The sequence below is a fragment of the Passer domesticus genome, chromosome 8 (genome assembly GCF_036417665.1).
Source record: "Passer domesticus isolate bPasDom1 chromosome 8, bPasDom1.hap1, whole genome shotgun sequence".
Taxonomy (NCBI): Eukaryota; Metazoa; Chordata; class Aves; order Passeriformes; family Passeridae; genus Passer; species Passer domesticus.
The window spans coordinates 54974663-54997206 of NC_087481.1; the positions used below are offsets into that span (position 1 = coordinate 54974663).

The 22544-nt window shown below is 41.6% G+C and overlaps 1 protein-coding gene across 2 annotated transcripts in view; it reads right to left on the reverse strand.

Moving 5' to 3' along the window:
* Positions 1-22544, reverse strand: part of CHST15 (carbohydrate sulfotransferase 15) — a 45105-nt gene that overhangs the window by 18228 nt on the left and 4333 nt on the right. The window contains exons 1-2 of one of the 2 annotated variants that reach the window (XM_064431539.1): positions 9145-9288; positions 214-1282 (exon numbers count right to left, since the gene is read on the reverse strand). In XM_064431539.1, coding sequence (XP_064287609.1) covers positions 214-756 — 543 coding nt within the window. In that variant the 5' untranslated portion in view covers positions 757-1282; positions 9145-9288. Of the gene's footprint in view, positions 1-213; positions 1283-9144; positions 9289-22544 lie in introns of those variants that run through there. The other variant, XM_064431538.1, reaches the window with a different exon arrangement.

Genomic DNA, 22544 nt, shown 5'->3' on the forward strand with positions numbered 1-22544 from the left:
ATAGAACCCATCCATCCTGCCCGTGACTCAGAGGGATGTGATCTACAATATCAACTTCTCAGCTGCTGTGAATCAAGAGACTCTAGATGGTGTAAATCACTGCATGAACATCCAAGCAGTTGCACTTTTTTATATCTAGGCAAAAGATTGATCCACAAGCCTTGAAATAAGAACGTAAAAAGCAGTTTAAGACACGCCTCAATTCATACTTACATGTGGCTCTTGCTTCCTCAGCTCTTCTAAATCAGGGCGCTGCCTCGTTATAAACTCTATCTTTGAAGTAATGGTGTCAATAATTAATTTAATGCTTGGATAATCCCTTACATATGAAATATTCATTTTTGAAGGCTGGTAATAGTCTTTCATGTCACTAAGGCTTTCATTGTCCATTAAGCTGGGATTGCTAGCAAAAGCTCCGTAATGGAAGGGAGATGGGATCAGCAGCAGGCCATGCTTGGCTCCAGTCAGTATGTAGGACACCATCACCAGAGTCATTATGATCAACCCAAACATCAAACTGCAGAGCTTCCCCTTCCTCAGGCAGAAAAACCCATTCCAGCTCTCACAGTGATCAGTCCTCACTTCCAGAACCGCAAGCCACTTCATCTGCTTGCTGTCGGTGTACAAAGGGATTTTATTTTCTCCTCTGCACACAGGACACTTCTGGTTATTGTGATCAGGTCCACGGCATCTGAAACACTGTCTGTGCAAGTCATTTGGTAATAAATGTATGCAGCAATTAATGCAATACCTCATATTACTACTGTTAAACTCCTACATTAATGAGCCAAGCACAGCCATAAAAATGTTTCTGAAGCATATGAGTCATCTTCTGCAAGTCTGAAATTATTTCGTTCCTGGAGTGGTTCTACAACTACTCAGCAATGCAAAAGGACAGGTTCAAAACAGAATAAAAAGTGACATGTGTCACAGAAAGAAAAAGAAGCCCTAACCACCACCGACACACAAAAATAAATGTACTCTGGATGTGGTTCCCAAGAATTTGGCTCAGTAAGAGGAATGTGGCGAAGTAAGGATCTGCTACAAAAGTGGCTCAAGTTTTTCCCATTGAACAAAATGAGAAGGAAAAAAAATTGTTACGTAGTGTGAAAATATGCAAAAAATAAAAATAACTCATTTTCCTCTTCTTTATGCTGGAATAGGCAAATATGGCTAGAAATTTCCAGGTTCTCTTAAAACAAGCAGGTTCCAAACCGCACTGCTGCTGCTGCTGGAAGCTTCATCTTCCCAGAGATGGCTCCAAAGAGATGCATTGTCCAACCTAGAGAAACAAACCCAGATATTTATACACACCCAGGCATCATATCCACACCATCCACAGCCACAGCAAAGCACAACGTACCACCAGTCATTTCAGATTTCTATTTGAAAGATGCCTGCCATTTGCCAAGTCTGTTAATTACAGCACTCAGGATATTAAACCCAGGGAACATTTGGCTCCAGCTTCACAGTGAGCTGCCCCTGATTTTCCATCACCCATCTGCTCACATCAATGACTGGTTGCTACTACAGGTAACACTACACAACTCACTAACCCACCCAAAAGATCTTAATCTGCTTTTGAAATATGGGAGCATTTCTGGACAGTAGCCAGGGACACAGGTTTAAATAATTACACTTTATCTGCTCCTGAGGACCTTAAATGAACAGTCCTGAAGTGGGGTAAGGCCCTGTTTGAGGCAGGGATAAAATAATCTCCTTTCAAACATGGGAGATAAAAAGCCAAACAAAAAGAAAAAAATCAAAAGCCATAGTAAAACATTCAGTGAAGAGAAGGGATTAAAAAACAGACACAAGGGAAAGGCTAATGACAGGATCTCAGGTTTCTGGACCAAATGATGGGTTCTCTTATTATTCACCAAATCAGAGAAGTATAATTATTACTATTATGAGTCCCACAATTTGACTGTTTTGCCTTTAGCTCTATCAACACCTATATTTAATGCTTAAGCAACACTTCTATAATTCTAGATAATAACTTCTGGTTCATTCCTACAAAAGTGTCCTGATCAAATGAGGCAGTCACTTCAGATCCCACATTTATCATCATCCTTCTGGCTGCATTTTTGTATGAGACAAAGTGCTTTTGTAAAAGTTATTTGTATTCTGATGTTTCCCCCACTGAACACCATCACATATTGGAGGGTTTATGCAATCAGAGCAAGTACGCTGTATCTCAGGGACTCAAGAATAATTAGATAAATATTGAACAAAAGTATTTGCAAAACACTTTCCTTCCATCCAAAAAAGTTCATTTCCTTAATGAGTTTATTCTCTAAGCCAGATGAGGCAGACAGAAATCACAGCATAATCATTACTGACTGTATTTAAACCAAAGGGAAAGAAACCAGTGCAAGACTTCTCAAAGAGACCAGTCTTAAAAACTTCTCCAAAGGAGCAGTTGTGATGACTTTGACAGAAGTTTGAACAACTAGAGACATTAAATCAGCTTCATATGGCTCATTTTAAACCTAGAAAGTTTATGCTTTCTTATGTGTAAAATATCCCCACAGTAAACGTCCAAAAGAAAAAGAACTATGGAAAGGAGCCAAGGTTGGAAAGACCTTGATGGTTGTCCAACCACCACCAATGGTGGTGAGAAGGGGGACAAGAAAGGGAACTCCTGACAAGAAGTGAGAAGTTTCCACTTCCCCAGTAAATATTTCAGGCCGAAATAAGACCCTGATCAAACATTTTCAGAGAGGAAGCAAAGGGGGCCAGAGACAGAGGCAGCGTCAGGGCAGATTCAGGCAGCATCCACATCCAAGAGAGGAAATCATGAAAACAAAGATAGCTCAAGAAAAATTAAAAAAAAAAAGTAAGAAACAAAAAACGGGGGATGGAGATGAGGGCCTTCATCACAAAAGAAAAAACAGGAAGGTGAAAAAAGCCCCTCTGAAAAAAGAAGCATGAAGAACAGGCTAGAGGTTAAAGCAGTAGTTAGAAAAGATCTGGTAACCAAAATTCACCCTACAGCATCTTTTCAATTATATTTATCACGTTGTTCACATTTGTTTTTATGAAATCCTTCTACCCTGAACTCTTCTTTGACATCCATCTCAGCACCCTCTCAAACCTCTGCTGTCCAGCTTCTTGCTGTTTATTTTCATAGACCAATTCCTATGAACTGGCTATTTAAAATAAAGAAAAAATCCAATTTATCTGCAACCTGCTCAGTGACACTGGTTGAACAGATTTATCTGAGATAGCCTTATGGGATCAATTCCAGGTTTGTATATTTGACATCAATTCTCTAAAAAGAGCAATCAGAAATACATTAATGAATGCAGACCACAGGACCTTAGAAAAACCACATAACCTTCTCTGTCCTACGTCCATTTGTGTGTTAAAAAATGGACTGGAATTTATTGAACCCTTCCCAGCTGCAGACACCTCTCATGAAAATCTGCTACAAATATTACAAAGCCAAGGAAAAAGCATGCTAATTACATCTTTGGCAGGTGAAGAAAATTGTTTATCAGGAAGCCGATACAAGGGGGAAAAAACCAAAAATATGTTTAGGCTACAGTAAAACTGAGATATTAATCACACCAGTCATGAGGGGAAATTTAAAGTTCCACAAGCAACCATAACTCTGCCAGCTCATGCACAAGCACTGCACCAGGCTGCTTAATTAGCTGATCAGTTTGATGACCTATCACAGGACAATGACAGATCACTCAGCTAATAGAATACGCACATTTATCTCTTTTTTTTAATAACTGCTAGTTGCCAACACACCATTTTACATGATTTTCCACTATCACATTAATGAAATTAAAAAAATGAATTGTAATAAACACATAAAAGGATATAATTCCCTAGTGCCACTCCCTTCTCTTTCCCAAGCAGTTTTTGGTAGAAGTTCAATCCTTAAGATTTTACCATGGCATGAAGGATGCCCACCAGAAGGGCAGGCTCTTCCCCCAGCCCTCATTTCACTCATTCACCCCATGAAATCAAGACATCTACAGTGCCGTGGTTTTGTTCCTTCCATCCAACATTCCCAGCAGCCCCAGCCACCAGCACACGTCACCTCTTTGTATTCCACTCCTGAGAGCAGAAGGATGTGGATTGCAGGCAGAGGGAAGGTTATGAGGCTTGAGCTGGTAATAAACCATGTGTGTCTCCTTATATTTTAGCTGCAAAGCTGCTGGCTGTTCACTGGCAGAAAATTACTCTCTTTACACAACAAGCAGTGTCTTTGTATATTGAATAATGTAGCATGTAATTTCCCCTTGTTGAAGGGAAGGGTGAATTATTTATGATCACGTCTATACTGCATTTGTCTGCTGTACATTAATGCGTGCCAGCCCTAACCACAGAGCAGAAATCAACAGCAACCTTTGCAGGCTCCTTGGCCAAAAGCAGGCCTCCACATAAAAATCAGGATCTCTGGGAATAGCCTGAGGAGGAAGCATGGATATACAAGATGACACACAGCGGAATGGGGGGAAAAAGGAAAAGCTCTCCTAGATTTCAATAAATTCCCACTGAAGCCAAGGGGACTTTGCTCCAAACTGAAGCAGGCTCAAGCTAACAAAGGTATTTATATGTACCAGAACTTAATAGCAAACAGGTGAGACCTTTTAATGGAAGTTTCCCTGAACAATTCCTGCATTGCATGAGAGCAGGGGCTGTTGGGGGCTCAGGATGCAGGAGAGGAGGCTGGCAGGTAACACTGGCAGGTACCACAGCAGCAAAAGCAAACCACCAAACCTCACCCCAAAGCACTGAAAATACAGCATCCACCAGGCCCTGCTCATCTCATACAAAGGGTGAAAAGAGACATTTCCCTCAAAAGAAAACATGCAAGATTTTTCATCATCCGCATGGGTTTTGTTAACTGTAAGGAAAATATCTGAAATTCTGTATTATTCCTATTAAATGAACATTTCATAAAATTCCTCCTCTTTCTCTGTAAGGATTGTAAGGAAAACTGCAACCAAAATGGCCACAGAATTTCAGAATCATGGAATTACTGAGGTTGGAAAAGCTCTTCAAGACCATCAAGGCCAAGCATTAATTGAGCATTGCCAAGGCCACCATGTCCCCAAGTGCCACATCCACACAGCTCTTAAATCCCTCCAGTGATGATGACTTCACCAGTGCCTTGGGCTTTTGATGAAGAAATTTTCCCTAATATCCAGCCTAAACCTCCACTGCTGCAACTTGAGGCCATTTCCTCTTGTCCTAATGCTTGTCCCTTGGGAGAAGAGACCAACAGGCTATAAAAAAGCAATTACTTTCATATGCTCAGTCACGTAGCTAAAATTCTGCTCCTCTATGAATTAGATAAACAGATTGAACAGATTTTACACATATATATACCTGTGTATATGACCTATTTTCCAGGTCACCAGCTCCATAATATTTAATATGCTTTCCTTTCTTTCAAAACTCTTTAAAATAAAGATAAATCTAACTTTTGCTGGTGTTCTTCAGGCTACATTTTTCTGTAGCCTCGTTACTTCTAATCACAGTCAGCTTCTCCTCCCACCACATGAAAACGTGGCTGTTTACCTCTTATAAACACATTTCAGGTACACCAGGAGGACATTTCTCATCCTGGGGTATAAATGCTCCCCTGAATTTACGTTAACAGAGCTACAGCACTTTGTTTCCTCCCTTCACACAGTATAATTGAAGATTTCAGGTAAATCAGTCCTGATGGGCAGCTCACAACCTAAAATATGGATGTCTAAGGCAAGTAAGAAAATAATCCACCAGCTCTCAGATTAGATGGGATGAAGCCTACTTAAAAAGATACACGTGCTGGAAAATTAAGGATGAACACTTTTATCCAAAAAAACCCAAACAAAATATTAGGCAAAAGATAATACTGCTGAATCATCTGGCCAGGAACATCACATTGCTAATTTAATATATCTAATGCCATTCTTAGAGTACCAGCTATGTTATTCTATCCATAGTCTCCTAATTGTTTCCACTAATCTGGATAAATATCCTTTCTGCCTAAGTGCCTTCCCTGCCAAATCAGGAAGGTTTGTTTAAATCAAGTTCTCAGTTTGCACTGCTGATGTTTTTTGAAATCTCAGAGCAAAGCTGATCCCACGCCCTCCAGAACACTCCAGAAATGAACTTCCCTGTGGAAATGTTTCCCCCTGAGAAGCTCCTGTGAAGACAAGGCTGTCATTAGTCAGAGATGCAGCTCTGGAAGTGAAAGGCTGCCCACAGTCCTACCACCATAAACTTCCCATGACTCACATCAAGAGGAATGGAAACATGAAAGGGCAAAGCGAGGCTGGTGGAGTGAAATCCTCGTAACATTTTCATATGGAAAGAAAAAGCCCAACAATATCCAGTAGCAATGCAGCACAACCATGTAATTCCTTTTCCATTCCTCCATCACTCAGTGCAACACTGTCCATGTACAACAGCAATTCTTCACCCAGGCAGGATACATTTATGACCTCTGGACACAAAAAAACTTACAAAACCTTACAAGGACAGATATTTTTTAGCTATCAATGGAAATGGTTAGAATTGAAGCAGCCTACAGGCAGCACATAACCTGAAGTATTTGTACAAGGGTAGTGGAGTATTTGTACAGCAGGAGGAAGCTCATCCTGTGAGTGGGCAGGTTGTATCATTTCAATAAAAAATAGCCCAGTAGAAGGAATAAAATCTAAGCTAAATTAAAAAAATAAAGAACATTATGTAAGGAAAAGAGAGACATAATCGTTGATTTTCTCTCTCCTGCTTCTTGGACATATTTGGCTCCTCAAGTTTACATTTTTGGAAATAAACTTTGCCTGAACTCACATCTATTTACCTCAGAGAAATCAGAAAGATGCCAGAAAGATGATATGTCAATAAAAAGAGGATCATGAATCACTGAGCTCTGCAAACTTCTGGCAAAAAGAAAAGGGAAAAAAACCCAAAACAAAACAACAAAAACAAGCAAAAAGCAATTGCAGTGATTTAGAAAAGCCACAGGACTCATTACAAAGCTCAGCAACCTCCTGCAGACTGAAGTTATGTAAAGCTCTATTTACTTAAATCCTAATTTTTAAAGAACCATCAATAAAGGCAACTCCCAAGACTCTGCATAAACCCATGGAACTGTTTTCAAGGCAATCAATGGCAAAACAGGTACATCCTAAAAGCAAGAGTAGGTGGCCACAGCCCATGGCTACACACTCAACCTGTTGAACAACTGCTGCACACTTGTTCAAGACTAAAATTTTTATTTAAAGAACCCATTTCATGTCCTTTTAAAGCCAAAGAAAACCTCCTGAATCACCACTGAATCAGCAATCTCGCCTAAAAAACAACAGTGGTTTCTTCCACAACCCAGCTGGTTCCTTTCTCAGAGTCTAATCCAAACACAATCTGCTCCTTCCTCATCCATACACTTCCAAATAAAATGTGAGAATGGAATAAATTCTGCGCTCCACATGCAAAAAACAAAAATCAGCAAACTCCCCTAAAATCAGCATAACAGTAGTCATTTCAATCACATAAGGATGACTTCTATTATTTGGGCTGCGATGCTCAGGAAATAGTTACTGAGCTTGAATCACCACTCAGTTAGGGCATAAACACTGCCTGAATAAACAGATTATTGGAAGCAGGGAAAAAAGAGTAGGGATTGGGAAAGGGAGCTCCCTGACCTGGATCAGTGACAGCAGGGTCATGCCCTCCCCCAGAAATGCATTATTGCACCTAAAGTCTTGTGCAAGTTCCTGGAAATTACCAAGGTCCAGTTCCTTGCACTCCTAAAATGCCACAGCCACATGCTCTCATGTGTTGTTGTTTGGTCTGCCTTGAGAATGTGAAAATAAAAACTCAGTACTACCCACTTTTAAATTAAAGCCTTTTTTCAGCAGGAAAATACCCCAACCAACCAATTATATTTAAAGACTTCAGTGTTCCTTCTTTCTATTCTATGTGATTTAAATCACTCTAAATCAAAAATCTTATTTTTTGGGCTACTTGCAGGATAAAAATTGCAGGGAGGAAAATAAAGTAGAACCAAAAATCAGCACTTTCTCCAGAAATAAAGGTCCAAAAACCCTGGAAGAGAAAAAGCAGCAGCAGCAGCCACCCAACCTGTGGCAGCACACGCCTGGAGCTCCTGTGTCAGGGCAGCACTCCCATCAATGTGTTTAAATCCTCCCTCTGTACAAACATGGAGCAGAGTGCTGTTTTCATACATTTCTGAGGATGTTTGGAGCAGAATTTTGCCTGCAGTGCACACTGGCTTCTCAACTCCTGATCAAAACTTGCTGCCTACGATGTGCAACAGCTCCGGCAATTCATCTTTTCCCTTCCCTTAGTTCCTATTCATCTCACATAGTGCCTTGGTACAGAAGCACTGACAGGTTTATATTGAATATGAAAGAGTTGCACACTGTAGAAAAAAACTGTGTTTTTACATAAATTACTCCAGTGCATTTCTTCTCACAAAAAAAGCCACTTTAATCCACTTTCAGAAATCATTCTGCATGGTCGAAGTTCAGTATCTTCATTTTCAATCCTCACAGTAACTGTGAGCAACCTCCCAACAGACCCCACATGGTCCTGGGGGTCCTTCCATGGAAACAAGGATAAACCAATGCACCCATCCTGTGAGGCTCACAGATCCTTCTCCCAAAAATCTGGAGCCAGATTAGAAAGTTCTGACATTCAGAACACAACCAGAAATCGCATCTATTTAACAAAAAACAGACAGTCCCTCATTAAAATGATCGATTCACCAAGAGCCAGAATAAAGGACTGATGCCATTGGGAGTCAATTTTTACCACTTCCTAAGAAAAAGTGCACCTACTTAAATGTGCAGAGAGACACCAATGCCAAAATTAGACAGATACAGAAGGTCAAACAATTCATGCAGTGATTTCATATCCATGAGAATCATTCAGTCTAAATTTGCCCTATGTACTTTCTTTTGTTTTATGGAAAATAAAAAATAAGCTAAGAGCTCCCTGGGAAGGCGCAGGGATCACCTGAAATACAACTTCAGGTGCAGAAATTGATGTGACAAGGCTGGTCTTGCCATAAATGTTTGTATTGCATTTTTAGTAAGACCAAGCAGCTGCTGTGTTTCATTTCCAACACAGGACATCACAGTAATTTACAATAATAGAAATTCTTACCTGCCTGCTCTTTCAAGGAATACATCCCACTCTCATCCCACAAATCAGCCACATTCCTGTTCTGAGTGTGAGTGCAACAGGGAACCACAGAGCACGAAGGCTGAATCTGTTATGAAGCTCTTTCACTGCAGTTATTTTTATAGAACAAACTGAAGAGGTTTGGGGGTTGGCAAGAGGGAAAAAAAATATCATCTCTAAATACAGCTCTCATACGCCCTGCAGTCAGGCTGTAATCAGAAATAAATAAGTGTTTATCTTCAGAAAACGCCCAAGGCAAAGAATTGGTCTGGTATTGACAGAGCTGATGTCTCAGACCCAGCTGTTCTGTAGTTACCTGTTTCTTCCCATCCACTGTGAATCCTGTTTAATTTCAGGCTCCCAAGGCTGCTTCATTGATTCTCTGGAAAGATATTGCTGCAATTTACTCAAACAGCTCGTGTGGAGCAGCTCACTCCACAGAGACACGAGGGTTTCCCTCCACGCAGAGCTCAGTCAGGTGAGCACAGCACAGTGATTTCACCACTCTACCTGAACACCAGGAAAAGCTGTGATTTCCCATCCCTGGAAGTGCTCAGGGCCAGGTTGGACAGGGCTTGGAGCAACCTGGGGTAGTGGAATCACTTCACTGTGCAAAAGAAAATAAACCTTCGGAGTCAGCGTGCCAGCTGACTCTGACCCAAGGGAGAGGAGGAGAGCTGGGGCAGCTCAGCTGGGTTTGCAGGAGGGGATCTGTCAGTGCTGAAGGCTTATTTTAAGCCCAGCTCTTTGTCTCTTGCATTGATTACTGATCCAGAACCAGCACGTGGGGGAAAAATGTTCTGAGAGTATTTCCAGCGTCCTGCCAAGCGTTTTCAGCCTTGACATGCTGCAAAATAGTGGGCATAACTCACAGTTATGAGTTACTCTGATTACCATCCTGTTCCTTTTACACATTTGATTTTCCTTGATTTTAGCAGCTGCTGCCTCAGGTTGATTTGAAGCGAGGAACATATTCCATCCACCATCTGATCTCTAATACTTTCTGCCACTTTGCAAGGGGTATGCAGCACAAATTGCTAAATCCTGTGGGTTGTGAGAGATCAGCTGCTAATTTAAGGCTGCTTTTGAGGGATGAATAACATTGTATGGAATAAATAGAATTTGCATCACTTAATGCCTTTGGTGCCTGTTTATCTCATGCTGTGGTAAAATGGTTTTGCATGCAATAATGCAACCAAGTGGTATCTCCTACAATTCATCTGATACACCTTCACAATTCATATAAAAGCAGTTTTCCTGAAAGGGGACCCATTCTATGTGAGGCTTAACTTTGCTTTAAACACAATAGTTATGGCAATTCTAGAGCAACGTAAATGCTCGCAGCTGCTCATTTGATTTTTTAGTGGCTGAGAAGGGATTTTCCTCCACCCCCAAGCTGAATTTTCTCCATAAACTTTACTATCTTAACAGAGTCATCTGAATTCTTTTTGTTGTGACTCATATACGGTGCCTTCTCTGTGAGACACGCATTGAAATGGATGGAAAAACGTATCTCATCTGTACATAAGTACCATGTAAGTGCTTTTTCATGAATAGGGCATTTCATCTTTCATCTAGTGCTGAGTGGGTGAAAGGAAACATACACAGCTGCATCCTGAAAAGACAAACTCAGCATTAGAGTCTGTCATTAAAGTTTCTTGTAAATTCAAACAAAAATTACTCAACTCAAACTATTCATTGATGCCAAATCACAACTGGGGCTTTGTTTCAGCACTTTAAAAAAACCCAACTCTGTTCCAAGCTTAGTAGTAACTTTTCTAAATGTTCAACAACTTTAATTCTTTAAGCAATGACACATTAGATAAACCTCAGTCCATTAACCAAGAAACCACTTTGTTCATTACAAAGTGCAGCAGACTCAGAGTCCAAAGTGGAAAACCCAAGAAAGCTCTAAGTGTTCTCAAGAAATTTCTAATTAGTTATCTCTAAAATATCACCAGATAAAATTCTTGCAGGTAACTGCTGGCTACACCTAATTAAGCAAAACCTTTTTGATATAATTTCATTATACTGCTCCCAGCTTCCTAGAAAGTGTTTATTCTGCAGAAGTCAAGCAACATTTACTTCCAGAGTCTCCTACCACTATTCCTGAGTGTTTCATCAAAGGCTTGGGCTCCATCATGCACCCCTCTGTTGTCTGTCATTTTTAACTATGAAAAAATGCAATACATTTTTATTAAACAGTTTATAAGATCCCATCATTCTGAAGGCATTTCTGCAGCTCTGCACCCCAGGCTTTGAGGTGTGTGTGGTTGGCAGAGCACACACTTGATGTGGAAGCTAAAGCCATTTGATAATGCATTAAACTGTCATGATTGTCCTCTCCTATCTTCACATCATCACATCTAAAGAACAACACTTCTATCACAAGCTTCAAAGCAGTTCAAATATCTTAACTCACTGATTTCCATGACTGGAGGAGAAAGGATGTGCTGCACCCCATCACCAGCCTCTCAAAAATATCACAGCTCTTGGTGCTGTTCTCATAAAAGGGCAAAATCCAGCCCAGGAATCTTGCAACTGCACAAAGCCCCCAGTTTACACCAGTCATAACAAAAGGGAAAAAACGTATGGAATCCAGTGAGTAAATATTGTAATATCCAGGACAATAATAAGAAAATCTGTTCCTCAGCCACTGAACCATTGACTCCCTTGACTCTACTCTCTATTCCTGCAGGTCTCTCCCGTGTTTGGCTTCAGTGTGCTTGTTTTCCACTTGGAAAGAACACAACCACAAATACCTTTTCATGCCTCACGCTGCACTTAGCTGGCCTCCAGATTGTAAACAAACAAGATAAAAATCTGAGAATGTTCTTTACTCAATCTCCATGAAAAGAAACCAAGGGGAAAAAGAAATTAGAAAAGCAAACCAAAACCCCAACTCTGCATAATGATGAATGTACCAAGAGAAATTTGGCATGCACTCCCTCACACCATGCCTCTTCTGCAACATTTTCTGCAATATAAAGACAACATTTAGCTTAGCAAACTACATGATCTTTATTTGTGGGCAGAGGAAACCCAAAGCAAATGCTCCAAGAGACTTTTTTTTTCCAATGGATATGTTAATTACTTAACTTCTCTTATTGGGAAACTGTCCCAAACTAACCTTCCACCCTCCCTCTGCTTCAACTGCACAGGGGTCAAAATTCACTTTTTAAGGTTTTGAAGTGAGAAATTGAGAAAACAAAGCCCACCCTTGATGGAGCTCCGAGATAGCACAAGTGCCTTATTCAGATCCTTCCTGATCCCTGCCTGAACACCTTTTGAGAGCTACACAGGGATGCCTGGGACCAGGATGCTCCAAGATCTGCCCTGTGGGACAGAGCATCTCCTGAGACAGCCCAGAGTTCTAAAGGAAAGGGACCACAACTGCTCCCAAATGCCCTGCTCCAGCCACAAATCTCTCACTGCCACGGAAAACCCCCATGTCCCCGGAGGCAGCAGGGCACAGAAGTGACCAGTGGGAGGTAAAATGAGGTTTTATTTCTAAACAGCAGTGCTTGTTGATGTGTTTGGTTCCAGACAAATAGAGGAGGATGCGGAGTCGCTACAGGACATTGCAGCTGAAATGGCACCAATGCTTGAAATAAACCCTTTGCTGAGGAAAATCACACAAAGAATCTGAAGTGACACAAATTCCATCAACTGCAGTTGGCAGCCAGATTTTCAAGAACAGATGCATGACTGTTAATGATAACCCAAAAAGCTGTTTCTAATGCAGAAAGACTGAAACTGTGTTAACATTATAAAACTGCAAAGAACTAACAGTATCTCCAGATTACACCCCACAAAATACTTTGCAAGAACTTACAAACTCCAACTTAAGCAAAATTAACATATCTAACAAAAAAATCTCCAGCAAAAATGCCTCCCAAGTTTCGAAACACATTTCCATCTGTTAAATTTCTCTGCTGCTGATGGTGTTTACCTTGAGTCAAAGATATAAATCTTGGATTTCATGAGATTAATGTAGTAACTTGGTTCAGGCTGTTAATGCATTCAAAGCTCTCAAACATGCAGGAGACTAAGATAGCATGAAGAGAATACAGATACATTTGGAGGGGATGTTTTTATGAGAAATAAATTAGAAACTCCTTAATCTATTTCTGCAGCAAGGACTACACTTACATAAAAGCTTCCTGGGGTGTCTTAGGCTGGAAGAGATGGTTTCCAAGCCCACTTATTCCTTCTAAGCACTGCTATATAACCTAAATAATAACACCAAGGAAAACCCCTAAAGCTTTGTCAGGTAAATGAGGACTCAAGCTTTGATGAATACAATGCTCATTTCTCAAAAGCGACACCTGGTCATGATGAAACAATGATAAATAAAATATTCATATTATATGCAGATATCTATAGAGAAAAAAGCTGTATTGGCCAGCAGAAGAGCTCGGCCCAACTGCTGAATCAATCTGCAAGAGCAAACACCTCTGTTGGTGCCTCACATCCAGAGAAATGTGAAAAAAGCTCTATCCTCAGCTGTCCCATCACTAATGTGGCTGAGTTACTCTTTAGTGGGCACCAAAAGGAGCTGCAAGGTTTTGGGAATAAGGCATTGTGGAAGCTGCCCTATGCTAGGCTTCCTTAACACTTTCCACCCTCAAAAATGGTGTTTAAAAAGCACAGCAGCTGCCACCACAAGCTGTATCAATCATTGTCTTCTGCAAAGATCACTCCACGCCCATAGCTAAAGGCAGCAACGTGCAACAAAAGGCCAAGAAATGCCATTTATTCCACCAAATCTTTGGGAATGTGACTCAGCAGCTGGGCTGGAGCAGTTCTGGGCACTGCAGCCCCTCCACCCTGCTTTATGTCCTCTACAGGAGATGTCCAAAAAACAACACTGCTCACACCCCAGCAGCTCTGGCTTGCCCTGGCTTCAATAGCAACAGCTCCAGGGTGAACTCAGCAGCCTGAGCAGAGAATTGTTAAGGCTGGAAAAGACTCTTAAGATCACTGAGTCCAACCATCAACCTCAAGCTGCCACCTTTGATGCCTCAGGTTTTAGCTTTTGTATTTTTCAGATTCTGTGCTGCTTTAGTGTGTGGGTCTGAGCTTCACATGAGGGGATGGTGAGCTCTGCACAGAGCAGGGAGACAAAACAATTCCTGCTCCAGCTGGGCACCAAGGACAAATGATCCCAATCTCAGCCCAGGAGCACAAACCCCGTGGGCTGCAGAGAGAAAAACAAGCAGGGTGGGACTGCAGGGGCTGCAGTGGGATTGGACACTGAACTGCAATGTGCACATGGAGCAGAGCTGAGCCCAGGGAGAGACCCCGGCAGCGCTCGTGCATTTTGGGGCCATTTGGGTTCATCCTGGGGGCAGCCCTGGCTGGGCTCTGGTGCTGCCCAAGGGGCATCCATGGAGGAGATCCTTTGAGTAAATCCCTGCTTTATTCTGTAACTCTGCCCAGCCTCTGCTCTAGGGCAGCCTACACAAGGCATGACCTTCACCACTGCCCCCAGCTGGGAGAGCCCTCCTGCGCCTGGAGCCACATTGGTTCTTTTGGTTGAGTTTTTGCCTCATGAACTGCTGGGGTGACCCTGCCGTGAAAACCTCCACTTTCTGGCCAAAGAATTGCTCCAGGAGCTCATCTCTGCTCCTGCTGTCAAGGGGAGGTGGCAGCTGGAGTGTGGTGATCCCCTGGCGCATCCCCACAGTGCCTGAGGAGAGCAGAGCTCCACACCAGAGTCCACAGGGGAAGGCAGCCAGGGATGGGTTCTCGGACCCTCCTGGACAAAAATGAAAGGTTGGACGAGGCTTGGAGCAGCCTGGGGTGGTGGAAGGGCTGGAATGAGACAAGCTTTAAAGTCCCTTCCAACCCAAACCACGCTGTGACTCTGCAGTTTTTCCATGTGGATAACCAAGTCCTGCTCTTTTTACAGCAGCTACCTCACCACTGTGTGGAAAATCAGGAATTCTAGAGCACGGTGCAGGAGAGAAATAAGTCTCACCTCTGATCATCTGATTTAATTTAAAATTTTCCTGCATGTTTAAATCCTGGAAAATGCCTTCAGCATCCAAAACATTTTATAATCAAAATAAGTGACTGCAGAAGTTCAGAATAATCTATAAACCCAAAAAATTCCACAGTTCTCCTCATTAAGTGAAAAAATAAATCATATGCTGATAACACCCTTCAGTTTCTTTATTGCATGGCTCAGTGGTTTAAATTACACTTTGAGAAGAATAGCAAATCAGAATGAAACCTTACAATTATATGGGTATCTTTCTTTGCTTATGAAAACTTGCATTTGATGTTATTCTTACTATTCCTCCTTTAGATTACTTATATGGGGCCAACAAAACTGATCTGGAACAGACAAAATGTTTTACCCAAACATGGACAATTAAATACAATGTGTATCATTTTATCAGTGTTTTGACAGAGATGCCTCTGTCCAAGGTGAAAAGTAATTAAAATAGAAAATGCAGCTGTTGCCATTCATGCTGTACACAGGAGCCTCAGAGTGCACTCAAATATATCCTGGGGTTAGGTTATGGTCCAGGAAGGGTGTGGAACTCCCAACATCAGATCTCAGAGTGCTTTTCAAAGGTGATGCTCCCCCTCTGGGTGACAAAATGATAGAGTTCCGACACATGTCACCTGTAACATCATTTGGACTAACACGATAGAAGTCCAAGAAAAACCTAGATCTCCTAACTCACCATCCAGAATCCCATTACCTGGGAATTGAGGGATTTTGATTGAAATTCAGATATGTGTTTCACAAGACAGAAAGCCACCAGCAATCCAATTTCTAAATAAGCCATTTAAAGCAGACAGCATGGACTCTGACTTTCCCTCAGTAACCATATTAAACAGAATGAATTTCAGCCTCTCATAAGCTCGACAGACAGAGAAAAGTGAATTTTCCCAGCTTCCCAAGCTGCAATCATGCTCCCCATCCCAGAGCTGTGCCAGAATCTCCCTGCACAACACGGGCAGGGAGCATTTTTGGGTCCAAAGCTGGCAGATGGCACTTTCAGGAGCAATGGTGCAAGACCTGCAGTAGGAAATGAAACCCTCCCTGTCATAAACAACCCCCAGTTAAGAACAGGAGCCCTCATTAATGTAATTGGTTTCATACGAGGTGCTAAAATACAAATGTGCTGCATTTGGAAGCCAACACTGTTTCTATTAGTTAAGGAGTGTTTTGCTCACCTCTATTTTTGCTCAAGCACCAAGGGAAAAGGGAGGGGAAAATGTGTCATGTACTCTGCCTCCAGCTAGAGAATGCCATGCTAGAGTACATTTTTCACCTCAGATGAAAAATGAAGGCAGGTAGCCTTTCAGCACAGCTGCTCCTGAGGACTGAAATGGAAAATTATTTGGAGAGGAACTCTCACATCATTCACTCAGAGCTGTGGACTTACATCCTCCAACCTGCATGAGATCCACAGAGTGAGTAGGACTCCATCCCAAGCTGAAATCTGAGGGAGGAGACCCATTTAAAATGTAAAAACAAACTACAGTACTACCACTGGGCGGAAAAAAAAATCACTAATCATTACCTATCAGGAAAACACTCCATTTTCAGCCTTTCTGCTTCAAGTCCAGCAAATTAAATTTCCTCTTTTTAATGGTGCTGCCTTTGAGTACAGGCCAGAAAATGAAAGAGCATGAGGGTTATGTTACCCAGGGAGCAGAAAGAGGGTGTGTACCTCTCAATTTGGCATCTCTGGTAACGGGAGGGAAAACCCACAGTGGAACAGGACACACCCAGGACCAGGAGCCCTTTGCTGGCTCTCACTGGTGAGGAATTGTCATCTCCTCCAGCTCCCTGACACTGGCTGTCCCAGCCAAGCCAGGAAATCCAGCTTTGCCTTGGGTACCAAGTGTTTTTCCTCTTTAGGGACACATCCCCACCCCGCTTTGCTCCACTTCTCCTTGAAGCCCTTAAACCCCGAGGATGAGCTGCTCCACTCTAGAAGCAGATGTTGGTCTCTGATTTCAGAATTATTCCTTTCCCTCTCCACAAGGACTTCCACCTTCTGCATGACTTTAAAACTCCCCCCACTGCTTTTAACTTGGCTGAAGATGAATATCTGTGTGAGCCATTGGCTGAAGTGCCTTTAATGACAGAACAGTTCATGAAAATAAAACCATCCTATCCCTAAAATGTACATTTCCCCCTTCTGAAAATGGAGTAAGCCTATTAATTATTTTCTTAAAGACTGAATCTCAAAATGGTACTGCTGACATTTATGGCGCATAAAAAATGCAAGTCTGTCTGATCTGTGAGAAATGAGTTTATATGATCTATTTTAAGATGAAAATATTTATCAAGAAAGACAGTTGCCAGTTAAGAACACAAACAGAAACAAAGCCACTTAAAGTAAGTTGTCCGTTTTTGTTTTAGTCTTTTCCATGCCAAGGACATGCTTCTCCCCAGAAGAGTGGTGCACAAAATAAGTGACATCTGGTGGCTTTATGCTGTAATAGAATGAGGCACCTCATTTCAATGCTGTTAACCAAATCAATTTTTAGATTTACTGCTTCTTAGCAAAGCTTTTCAGATGTTTTATTTATTTATTTTCATGCAGATACTTCTGAGGCCCATGGGCATCACAATCCCTCTTGCAGGGTAACAACTGCTGTTATCCAATTAAAGTGGGACTGTCATATTCACATCAGGAAAAACACAAGATGTTTTTCCCCCACAAAGGAATTTGGAAGGCACAGGAAAAGAGCACTAAGATTTAGCTGGGCAGCATCAGTAAGAATCACATAGAGCCAAGGCTGTAAGAAAAGCCTGTGCAGAATTTTGTGAAGGAAATCCTTCACCTGCTCCCATTATTCACATGCTCCAAGTAATTAATATCAACTTAGGTCTCTCCGAATTGTCTTTCATTGGATTTTAATTAAACCCAAAAGAAACAGCTGCATTTTTCATTCTGAGTGTAGCAGAATCCTGGTGGCTACAACTTTTACAAATTTGAAACAGCTTTTCCCCTTTTCATGCTTTATTGATCCTCAGCAATGGCCACATCTAATCCAGCCAAGCCTCCTGCACCTAAACCTGCACTCCAGACATAAAGCAATTACAACTCCCCTTCAAACTCCTCCAGCCAGAAATACACTTCTCTTTCAGAAAGCCATAAGCCTCTCCTGGATAATTAATAGAAGTACTGTCAGCCAGCCTCAATTAAAATTACAAAATTGCTGGCACTGCAATATCAAGGCTTGCAACACTAATTTCTGCAGTAATAAGTATTTATGGGGGAAAAAAAAAATCTGTAAGCACTATGTAACAGAAATGAGATGAAAGATAAACAGACTCTAAATATTTATCAGCAGAGGAAGTCCAAAAATATACCAGTAAAAATGGAGCGGATGGCAGCTAAATCCAGACCATGGAGGGTTCCTCGAAGGATGTGCAGGGAGGAACTTCATTTTCAGCTTGACATGGCTAAACCAAATTAATTCCTTCCTCCTATTCAATTGCTGCATAGAAACCCCCTGATGCCAAAAGGACAAAGCTAAAAATGTCCCCAAAGCCACGTCTGAAGGCTGCACTTGCGCCCTGCAGCAGTGCAATAAATAAAGAGTTGGACTTTGGGGCTTTTCCATCACTTTTAAGGCCTAAATATCCTTGAGAGGAATGTCCACCTGCATGCTTGGCTTCCCTCAGCACGGAAAGGGGGCTCCACATCTGCAGGATCTCCATAAAAAGGGGCCTCTGGGATAGCACAGCTACTGATGGATTATTTCAAAGGGAAATATTATTTCCTGCTCACATTCCCTCATCCCCGCCAGACATTATCTTCACCTCGAGACCTCCTGGCTGAGCTAAATAACATATGCACAGCTGAATGGCTTTAGCTCCAGCCACTCATCAAGAAGAAAACTTTTAAAGATCCCATTTCAATTTATTTTTTGAAATGCTGGCATGCTGAAGTCAGCAGGAAGACATTTCAGTGACTTTAATGAAGGCAGAGGTTCATCCAGAGAATTGCTGTTTGGAATGAACATAGAGTTTATGTTATCTCATTTGAAACCTTCCAAGTTTTCTGTTAAATGCAACTTAATGATATTTGCTATCTCGGAATTATTTGCTGTCACAATAGAGAAAGGAGGACATTAAAGCTGTGCAATGTAAAATTAGTGATGATGGATGGGATACTCTTGTTTCAGTAACAAGCATGTTTTTAATGCAAAAATATTAATTGTCATAAAGTGCCTGTTCATTTTGCAGTTTTGGAAAGCTTTAGCTTTGTAGGAATTGTAACAGTCTAAAAAAGATACTGTTGGTATTTACATATTTATCAGCATTTTCACGGCACATTTTTAGTGTTTTTTCTTATTTTTTCTTCATTCATTATCCAATGTACCAGCACAGCAAGACAAAAAAAATTGAAAACTGGAGAGATTACTACACTCACTTAATGGGTATCATTACAGGAAAACACTATCAAAACTCAGCAGAGGCTTTTTATGCATTCCCCTGTATTACACCAGAATGAGTTATTGCAACACTGACTCTGATGCTAAACCAGGAGAATGCTCAATCTGCACAGCTGAAGCAGGAATGAGCAGCAGGTGAGTGGAACCATCTGAGAGAGTTACTGACTCCAGGGAAAGCTGCTCCCTGACCTGCTCTGGGGTTACCCAGATTTTCCAGCCTTGTCACACTCCTTGGTGAGCACAGGGCCCTGAATCCCTCCAAAACTGGAAAACTGTTCCCACTCCCACGTCCTGGTCCCCCTCACACCGGTGAAGCCCAAAAGGTGAATTACTCCTCATCCAGCCTAATGCCAGATAAATCCACGTGGGATTTCCATGGATACCAATCCAGATCGCATTTACTCTGCTGTTTATTTTCATTTTGCTGATCTCCTCAGCAATGCTCAAAAATCTACTCTGAAGGGTTAAAAACTCCCTATTTAAAATCACCTGATGTCAGACAAATTTTTATTTCCTTTTTCCTCAGCTAGAGGATCAGCTCAGATTCCACTCTTCCCTTCTGCTCACCTCTCACATCTCATTTCTTGTTTTAAAGATGGTATAAATAGCCTTGCAAAGTAATTCTAATACTAAGTGTCAAGTGCAATAGTGGTTTCATTCTGATTTATCCTTATCTGATCCTCAGGCAAGTTAATCCTGAAGCTGAGAAACTGTCTTCAGAGCTTTATAATTGATGAAACTTTTCATCTAAATTATTTACTTTCCGAACGGCTCCGATGAGTCGCTCAGGGCATAAAGCTGTACTACTCCATGCTGGAGTGCTCAAGAACATGTTTTTGTCTTCTTAAATTAACAGCCCATCATTGCATCTCGTGCTGCAGTTTCTATTGGCAGTCTTTAACACACAGCAGGGTTTTTATCTGAATTTTTATCGCTTGCCATGGATGCAGTTACAACCCAGATGTCTCAGTGTTATCCCAGCCCGGAGCTCCAGGGAGACACAAAGCAGGCAGAGGATGTCTGATCCTGAAGGTGTCAATCTTACAGTGTGAACCAGCATTCCTTCCCTGGAATCACCTGGGCACGGGCTCCACACCTGATGGACAGGTTCAAAACCTGCTCCTCTTCCATTGCAAGAGCAGCACCCAAAATCCTTTCCAGAAGCAGCCCCAGGAAATGTCCTCAGGCTTCAGAAATCCCAAGGATGAGCTGCACAGCAGCAGCCCTAAAAATGCACTAGGAAGGGATGGAAGACAAGAGCAGGAGCCCAGTGAAATACATCTACAAAATGATGAACTTAAAAATTTGAGATTCATTATCCATTTAATTTACTTAACACTACCAATATCTGTTTAACATTATCTAGTATCTACAGAGCTGAGCAAGAAAGACAAATTGCAACTAAAAAGCAGCCAAAATCAAAGAGGCTGGGAAGGAATATTAGATAAGGTATTTGATGGGCTTGCAAGGAAGTGTTGGTTTTAAGAGCTGCTAAAGGATTTGCAGGAGATGAAGCTCCCCTGTGAGGAGCTGGGCCTGCAGGCAAACCCATCTCATTATGTGATACATTCTCCTAATAAACTATTAAACCATCCTTCTCCACTTCCTCCTATTTCTAGCTTTACACAGACAAACCTCCTGCCTGCCCCAGTCAAAGAGTCCTTTTTATCTGGATTAATAAATTCTGGCACTCAGACCATTATATCCCAATTTAGGCACAGCAAGGTTGACACTGGGCTCTTACATTTCCTCTAAATTATGGGCAAAACCTTGCAGAATCCTAATTTCTGCTACTTTTTTTCCTGAGGTCTCTCCTATTTGTTGGTATCTCACTACTCATTTGGTGCCAGTTCTAAAGCACTTTAATTAAGTGGTTTTTCTCCACACTATTCCAAGAAATTTGCCCCCTGAAATTGGGCAAAGCATCCAACATTACAAACTCACATCCATGTGCTGCCCATCCTCAGAGCACTCTTTTCAACAGTGTGAGGCTTCTTCCATCTCCTGAGTACACATGCAGCACATAAATCTTTTTTTTTTCCCCTTTGTATCTTGTAGAGTTTTTCATTTTTCAAAGCAGTCTTATCTTGTTTCCTCTGTATGACTTTGAACTTTACATTTTATCTTCACTCTTGTCTGACCTCAGAGTTCTTCCCAGCTCAAACTCACCTGTAACTCAATGACTTACTTGAAAGAAATTACCTTCCCTCTATTCCATGCAACCCTGAGAAGTTACGAGTCCAACTTGTATTTAAGCCAAACACCAATAAATGCAAAACCAAAGTAAAATATAATAATACAAAAGCCTTTTTCACTCTCATCAGTTTTTCTAATTTTATGGTTAGATAGCAGGGTACATTCACCCACACTGAAAATCAAGGTTTTTCTAGTGGAAAGAAATATCTCCTCATGAAACTTATTTTTTCCTACTGGAAGGCGTGAAGCAAATGCGAAATGTCAGTTTGAGTATTTTGCTATTTAGGTACAGAGCTGCACCTTTTACAGTGAAGAACAACCCATCTTAGATACAGATTTAGCCTAAAACCCCATTTATTTATAAAACACTGTGCTTATTTAGTGAGTAAATGATAGCACAATAAGTTTAAGAACATTCAGTGTGTATCTGGTGCTTCTTGGCATATAAACAAATAAAAGCCTGGCCTGCTCCCTTGCCACTCCATCCCACCAGTTCTGCATGGGATTGGGTTCATTTCCAAGGAAACCCATGGCACAGGAGCAGCCAGGTGCCCCCACCATCCCCAAGGCTGCAGGGGCTGTGGCTGCTTTCAGCAAACCAAGAGGGGAAGGGCCACAGCACCAGGAGTTCCAAAAATGTGTCTGGAATTGAGGTGAGCCACCTCGCTTTTGGGCAAGGACAGAAGGAAAGCAGCAGCCAGGTGCTGAGGTTTGGGAAACGAGTGTTCCGGGCAGCTCAGGCTGTTGTG